The following is an 8,539-nucleotide window of genomic DNA, read 5'->3' as shown; positions in this document are numbered from 1 at the left end:
TTGGGTTTAGGTCAGGGCTCTTGCTGGACCAGTCAGGAATTGTCACAGAGATGTTCTGAAGCCTCTTGTTTGTTATTTTAGCTGAGTGCTTAGGGTCACTGTCTTGATGAAAGGGGAACCTTCAGCCCAGCCTGAGCAGAAGAAATATGCATTTTAATACACCATTAAAGGGATCTTGGTATAGGAAAAGGGCCACATCACCTGAAGTATTTGAGTTGGGAAGCTAATCTGGTGTTCAGTCCCACTAGACATTTTGGGAAAGAATCCCAGTTACCATATTCAGGTGGGTAACTACAGTGGTAGAAGTGTCATGGGGCCTGCAGAATGGAGAATGTGAACCATTATATACATATTATGCAGTGGAAAGGGGAACCCCATTCAGAAGTCTTCTATGGGGCCCTGGCTCTTCTAGTTACACCCGACCAGATTTAGTAATGGCCCAACCCTAAGATATCAAACTATCGGCATTGCAGTTTGAGGGACAAAAAAGCAAGTCATTGAATGGTGGTCAAAACAAAAAGCTACATCCCCCCCAATGACTTATAAAGGGGTTCAAGTTTGTCTATCCACCATATCTGAACTTTTCACTGCAGCCTTTCTTAGGTAGAAAGAGAATGAAGAAGACCCAGGCTGCAGACCTGATAAATTGAAAGGGCAAGTAAAGACTTCGATTGAAGGGAAAAACATACTAGCAAGGGTAACCTTTCCTCTAGCCCTTTTCATCCTTCTTTCCACACAGACCAAGTGCCAGGTACCCATAAGAGGGTGGTGAGAAGGGAAGCCGTGTGAACTAGCATAGCATACTTAGAGATGAAAGATAAAGTCTGCTGGTTAATTATCCCTATGCAGGGGCTGAATGTTGGTAGGGCAGTAGCAGGAGGAGTGGGAGTAAAGATGGAGGAAATCATTTCTTGGTGCTCACCTGCAATGTCTTGTGTAATGTGTGTATTTTTCTTTCCCTGCTGTAATATTTGAGGCATTTGGGTTCTGTAGTTATAGGGGGTTATTTATCATTAGACTAGCGCTTCGGGACAGTTCTTTGTCTATTTTTGGAGAAACGCTGCTCATCAGATTCATCAAAAGGGCTTTGCCCCTTTAATAAATGTCTGGGATACTTTCTGTCTGGGATTTTTTTTCAAAAAGTCCCGAAAAAGTCTCAATGCATAAAACAGCACCAGGGGACTGGAGTAAGTCTGAGGCTTTTTATGAATGTGGCTTTGCACAGTGTTACACAAGCAGCAGTTCAATGTTTTTGCCAGATTAATGACGTGGCAGAAGTAGCCCTGTGAGACTTTTCAGCAGTGAAAAGTCCCATAAAAACTTGCCTAAGAACCCAGGAAAACCAATGATAAATAACCCCCATAGTGTATATAATAACTGTTGCTATAACACATTTTGGGAAACATGTATCACTTGTTTTATCTGTTTTTTTTTGTGCCTTTTCAAACTGGCGCACCGTTTTTGTGCCATTTTTGTGACTATGCGCCAAATTAGCCACGCAGCAAAAATAACCAGCTTTCCCTCATCTATCTTACCAATCCAGATGTTTTGCTGCGCCTAATGATATTCATCACTTGCTACTTTTCATTCAGGGGCAAAAATGGGCACTCCAGCCCGAAGGTGGCGTTATCTGAGAAGTAACACTGAGCCCCTGTGCAGAACAGCTCATTTCTAGCAGCAAAGCTAAGCCAGACACTGTAGACACTAGTACAGACATTACAGACTGCAGACAGGAGCTGAAGACTCTATTTACAGTTCATGACCTTCTATTTACTAAACATTCTGCAGAAGCCTCAGCTCAGAGCAGGACAGGAGAGAAGAAAACATTGCAGAATGTTGCAGATACTACAGACAAGTGTCCCCCGTGAAGCAGGATGATCACACTGGTGTCTGAGGAGGATACTGTGCAGAATTACAGGGGGGCAGCAGGAGATCAGCACCAGAGGATCCCCTCCAGGAGAAGCCACTGCCGAGGAGATGACTGGGTGCTGGGTGTCACACACCTGGGTACTGCTGTGAGTGTTATCTTCATTCTGGGATGTGGGAGAAGCAGAGAAGAGCTTGTAGCAGGATCACATGTAAGTGCCCGAATCTAACATTGATACATGTGGCGCTTTATCCCTTATTTCCCATGTTGGGCTCTATGTGGGTTCTAGCATGAAAAGAAAAAAATCACACTGGTACTTGGGTTTTACGGTTAGGAGAGAACTTTAATGCATAATTTATTCAGGACATTTTTCATCAGATAAGTCAAGGTTAAACCGCCACCATAAAGTAATAGCGTATCATACTGACCATTAAAGACTTTTTAAGATGTTCTCATCAAAAAACCTTGAACATTTTTAATTTTTTATCATTGTGCAGATATTTATTACGTTCTAAAGTTATTAAATTTTTTTTTAATTTCTCAATTAAATCTCCTTAACCTTCACAGCGCAGGCAAGAAAAATCTGATCATATTTGACTGTTTTACTGACAACTTTGCTATCAAGTTTCTCAATATGTTCTATAGAGAAGCCGGCATCTTCTAGAGCCTTCCTAATAAACTCTTCATCGATGGGCAAAGAGTGGAACTGGTGTTCTCCAATGGAGAAATACTTTACATTAAACGACCCACCGAGGAAGAGAAGACCCCCTATGTCTAACATGGACGCCAACTTTCTAATGTTCTTGCTATAAGCCTCTCTGTCTTTGCTGATATGTGATAGTAAATAAAACGATGTCACACAATTGGCTTTCGAGAAGACAGATGGGTCTTCTTTGCTCAAATCAAATTTCATAATATACTTGATTTTTCTTCTGAGAGTGTCTTCTTTTTCCATCCACTTTTTCCTGGGTAAAGAGAAAAATGTAACAAATGGATATAAAATCCAAAAACCAAGCATAGTAATATTGATTATCAATACATTGTTTATATGTAAGACATTTTCTACTGGAGACTGGAGAGTAACCCTCTGAGCACTCTTAACTACCCTAAACCACCAGTAATACAATTAGAGTTGAGTGAAATTTTTGAAGATTTGATTCGGTTGCTATAATTATCCTGCAAATTGATATATAAACCCTTCTAGTTCTCAAAAAGACAGGTTTTTTTTTAAATAAAAAGCTCCTATCTTGTTTCGTTAATTTTATTTCCAATTCATTTTATTTTTCAGTTTTTACTAAAACAATAATTGATATGGATATGGTGCAAAAGGACATTTAAGTAGGTCCATTGAAATCAATGATCCCTTAGACTTCTGTTATTATCATTTATACAAGATTCGTCAGAATATATTTGATATTTGATTTTAATTCTGGGCTGTAAAATTGCCCAATTTGTGTGGAATCAAACAATTGATTTGTTCATCTCTAAATACAATCATGAACTGCCGTAACCCACCAGGTTTTTTATGTATTAACCTGTAGGATATGCCCGTAATATTACTAATGCATTTGCCACCCTTGATCAAAAGGAATACTATCAACCTCTTACAAGCGATTATATCTAGGAACCCAATAATCATTTACAATAAAGGATTGTAGCTTGGATTGTCAGCAGCTTAGACCCTCAAATAACTTACTGCAAACACAAGCAAGGTCTAGAGAAGCTTAAGCATACCCAGATACATGTTAATGGTCAGATTGACTTGTGTGGTCCTGTAGTGTGAACTGTACATAAGACTATTTCATACCTGTCACCTTCTGAACAAACGTCTGAGAGATGGGACCAGTCAAAAGTCTCTTCTTCACCCTTCCACCATTTCTCTGCATGGGTTAGGGAAAAGTCATTTGCCTCCAGAATTATTATTTCAGTGAAATAGTCACAGACTGACAGAAGATGGGAAATGTTAGGTCCAGTTGAAAAGTCAATCAGTGTATTTCCAGTAATTTTACCTGTTACAATAAAAACAGAAGACATTGTCAGTCTAGATTAGTGTTAAAAAGAAAATTCCACCAGATTTTTCCCCATGAAACTACTAGTCCACTCAGGTAGGGAATTACCGTAAATGTCCTTTCTAGAAATCAATTATGTGAAATCTCACCCGTTTAGCTATAAATATCTTGCCGTTTACCAATTTGTTGTTTTTGAGGTGTCTTCAATCATGAGGATTGTGATTAAACTTTCAGTTGATGCTTTTTATTTGCCTTTCATCGTACTGGGGCCACCTGATGTGTCCTACGCTCCCTCTTGCCTCAGGGTTGATCCTGGAGTCTTAAATAACAAGACTGCCAGAAAAATGAATTTAAAATTTATACTTTACATTACATTAGTCTTAAATTCCATGCAGTCAATTACTTAGTCATATGAAAATGAGTTGAAGACTGTCTTCTGTTGTCAGAGATGAGTCAGGCTTAGCGGAAGGATGGGGAGCGTTAATGTAGATGCTTTATCTTGGACTCTACTGCATCTAATTCTGGTATCATAATAGAGAGGTACATTTCAACTTTCATAATGTATCAGACTTGTGGTTCTAAGGTTTCATGAGCTATAGAACCAGAGATATAAGCAGGTGAAGTCATAGTAGGGAATGCAAGCTGCAGATCAAGATCCAATTCGATACTATGGGGCACATTTCCTAAGGGTCGCGGATTGCACTTTCGTCAGGCTGTGCGCACGGCTTTGACAGGTATTTAACAGGTGTCTGCTCTGGGATTGTGGTTTTTGGCGCAGCTGTGCTGGCTTCCAGGCTACACAAATTGGGGGGTGTACCGTCAAGGGATCCGACTGATTCGGACTAAATGCAGGATTTCAAATTGTGTCATAAGCCAAAGCACTTACATGCACGGAGAAGAAGTTGAACTCCGGCAGACCTGAGCGGGGAACATGCAGGATATTAGGCGCACGATCTTAGTGAATCGCGCATAAATGCATTATCGGCAGACAATGCACTTACTGTGAACTCCACAGACCGGATAAGTAAATTAGACCCTATGGGGGTCATTTACTAAGGGCCCGATTCGCGTTTTCCCGACGTGTCACCCGAATATTTCCGATTTGCGCAAATATTGCCCTGGGAAAATGTGTTGCGAAAATTGCACTTACCTTCACTCAGCCCGGCTCGGTGTATTCCAGTGTGTTCCAGGGAACTTCAGCGCAGCAGCGCCACCTGGTGGACATCGGAGGAACTGCCTTAATGAATTCCGGCTGGACCCGAATCCACCGCAGAGAACGCGCCGCTGGATCGCGAATGGACCGGGTGAGTAAATCTGCCCCTATGTCTTTAACTCCCTGTATCTCACAGAACCCCAAGCCTGATACAAATTTAAAGATGAGATTCTCTTCTTTATTAACGATTCTAAGTACTATAAAGCCCAAAATATGGGCATCCTAAAAGACGCTACCCCCTCCAGCCTCTCAGCATGACTAATCTCAGGTAAAAATGAGTCTGAATTTGAAGCTGGACGGGGATGCCTATATCTTAGGCTCTATAACTGCTAGAACCATGGTTCTTAAATCAGTTTAAAGGTCAGAATCTCATCATGTAAATCACAAAACAGTCTGTGAACTACAGAACAAAAGATACAAGCAGTTATGGAAATTGGTGAGAATTGCATCTTTGTCTTCAGCTTGCATTGCCTACTATGTCTTCTAGAAAAGACATTTCTTACCCTACATCAGGGTGCTGCTAAGTGACAGGTTCCCTTTAAGTAGAACATGTCTATAACATGAAAAGAGGCACAGAAATATCTCCCTAAATATGTGTCTTTAGGAAAAGTCTTGATACTAGAAAACTTTATGGACTTAGTAGAACCAAGGAAGCAAAAAGAATGGTAGCCAAGACAATGAATATTTTCTTCTACCCAGATAGCACTATGGTTTGGCAGGGTAAGATATATGAATTTCTTATTAGAGCGACTTCTTATATGGATATACACGTATAAAGAAATAAAGCCTTACCTGAAGACATCAGTCCCTGGAGGGTTTGCATTGGGAATATAGTAACTTCTTCATATATTGTTCGATCAATACCCGGTGAGCAATAGATAGTAAGAAGAACCTTTGGATCAACCTCATGTTCATGATAAACCTTGTGGGAGACGGGATCCATCCTGTATGTCCTCAATGTGTCCTGTTGAGAAGACTTGAATGTTTGGTTTTCAACAGAATTTATAGTGTGCAGTCATGAGGTCTTATCCTTTAGACTTTTGTTGATTTTTTTTTTTTTAGATTGATTTTGAGGTGTACAAACACATCTTGAATCATGAGGATTTCTCATTAAACTTTCAGTTGATGCATTTTGTTTGAATTTCATTGTACTAGGGGTCACCTGATGTCTTCTACGCTCCATGTTGCCTCAAGTGTGATCCAGGACTCTACCAGCACATAAATTACCCAGACTGTAAATATATACTATACATTACATTACTCTTAAATCCTCTGAAGCCCATTACCGTATATACTCGAGTTTAAGCCGACACGATTATAAGAAGAGGTAACTTACTTTACCAAAAAAAATTGAGAAAACCTAATGACTCAAATATAAGCCTAGGATGAGAATTGTATTGGAGTCTGCCCTTGCCTCCCTTTATATAGCTAACCGGACGATTGCCCCCAATTATTTAGCTAGCCAGCTCCTATCCCCCAGTATATTATTAGCCAGCCCCCTGCCCCAGTATATAGCTAGCTATCCCCACAGTATAAAGCCAGCCCATGCCCCTCAGCATATAGCCATCCAGTCTCCAGTATACAGCCAGCCTTTGCCCCTGTATATAGCCAGCCAACCCTTAGTATTAAGACAGCTCCTGCCCCAGTATATAACCAGCCAGCCAGATAGCCTCCAGTATATTGCCAGCCTCCAGTATGCCCAGCACATAAAAAAACAAAGTCAATTTACATTTCGGATGCCCCATGCAGGTCCTTTTCTTACTTCCGGCAGTGATAGGTCCGTACGCACTCGCCATACATACACTATGACGTCAGCCACCGGAAGTAAGAAGAGGGCTTGTGGGGGGGGGGGGGGGGCTTATACTCAAGTATATATGGTACTTTACATCTCTTTGGTGATGTAATTTGACCACTGAAGGCAGAGGCTGGACAACTCTTTTACAGTAGAAAGCCTGTAACTTCAGTACTTAACCTTTATACCCTAAATGGGGATCATGTAGACAGGGGATAGATATTTGACAGGTGAACAACCAACCACTTACAAAAATATGTTTAAAAAATCCATAAGCGCAAAGATTGATGTTGATGTAAAAAATGCCTTCTTGGAAAGTCTTCAGCCTGTTCTTGTGAGCTAAGTAATTACTAAGGTCTACTGGAACTAACTAAGAATTCCACCAGGCTGTAGTCTAGCCCAGGTCCAACCAAGAATTTTTAATTTGTTGGAAGGCCTGGCCTTATAATACCAACTTTAGCTCTCCTTTAGATTAGGGAATGCGACTAATGTGCTACCATACTGCACACGGGGGCCCTTTGAGTAACCCAGTTAAAATTTTGCTGGAGGGAGCTCATCATTGTGTAAAAGCCTGGAGCCACTGGGGACTCTGATGGGTCAGTCCAACACTGGCAACCACTTTGGGTGTAACTGAAGAAATTAATTTATTTGTGAAGAGCACTACAACACGTCACACTGGGATTATTCAGTTATTATATAGTGACTAAACTAAAGGGGTTTTCTGTTTTGGCAAATAAATAATATAATAATAATTCTTTATTTATAAAGCACCTACAGATTACACAGCCTGTACAGAGTTTGCCAAATCAGTCCCAGTCCCTATGGTACTCTCCATCCAATCAACCTACAAGTATTATTTGGAGTGTGGGAGGAAACCGAAGGACCTGGAAGAGACCCACACAAACACGGAGAGAACATACAAACTCTTTGTGGATTTCATTTATATCATGAAAAGTTGTACAATTTTCGAATATAATGTTTTCTAGATCTCTGCTTGCTTGTCCATTTAGATGTCACAGCTTATCTCCTCCCCCTCCCTGTACAATGACCTCTATATAGATAGTATTTTAAGAGGGTGACAACGCGCTCTATGTGGAGACTTGGAATAGGGCTTTAAGTCACACTGTGAGGTGTGGCAGACTGTGTGGTGGGGAAGCTGCTGCGTCCTCTGGTACTCAGGGTGTGAGGCCTGAAAAGTTTAGGAGCGGTTTTTGTCTTTTAACCAGTATTTTGGTCGCGCTGCTTATGACAGAGATACAGGTAGTTGACAGTTATCACACGTATCAATGTGAATTTTTCAGTGGCTCAAAATTTATTACAACAATATTTCTTGGATACAAATATCTTGGGTTAAAATTATTTGTAAAATGTGGACTACGCGTTTCGGGGCGGGATTGGCCCCTTCTTCAGGTCCAGGTGTTTCTGTAACGGGTAGAAATAGTAGTTTCACACAATATTTCGGGGATTTCACAATGGAAATACACAGTATTGTTTAAACATGATGTATATACAATGTTGCTGGAAAAAACGGTAACAACCTTTTTTCAGTATACAAGTAGTGGTCATAAAATAGTGGGTGATCCAAAAAACAGAATATAACAAAATATATATAGAGTGGGTCAATAAAATTCATAAAATACATAAAATTCATAAGTGAT

The 8,539-nt window shown here is 40.4% G+C and overlaps 1 protein-coding gene across 1 annotated transcript; it reads right to left on the bottom strand.

Annotated features, from left to right (window-relative positions):
• Positions 1-2,184: 2,184 nt before the first annotated feature.
• LOC140125726 (nicotinamide N-methyltransferase-like) lies at positions 2,185-6,060 on the bottom strand. The gene is made up of 3 exons (XM_072144577.1): positions 5,882-6,060; positions 3,675-3,876; positions 2,185-2,832 (listed from the first exon to the last, which is right to left on the bottom strand). Exons 1-3 carry the CDS (start codon positions 6,030-6,032, stop codon positions 2,412-2,414), a joined length of 774 nt encoding a protein of 257 aa, XP_072000678.1. The 5' UTR covers positions 6,033-6,060; the 3' UTR covers positions 2,185-2,411.
• Positions 6,061-8,539: the final 2,479 nt, after the last annotated feature.

This window comes from Engystomops pustulosus, chromosome 4 (genome assembly GCF_040894005.1).
Source record: "Engystomops pustulosus chromosome 4, aEngPut4.maternal, whole genome shotgun sequence".
NCBI classification, from domain to species: domain Eukaryota; kingdom Metazoa; phylum Chordata; class Amphibia; order Anura; family Leptodactylidae; genus Engystomops; species Engystomops pustulosus.
This window is presented reverse-complemented; position numbering and strand designations above follow the sequence as displayed.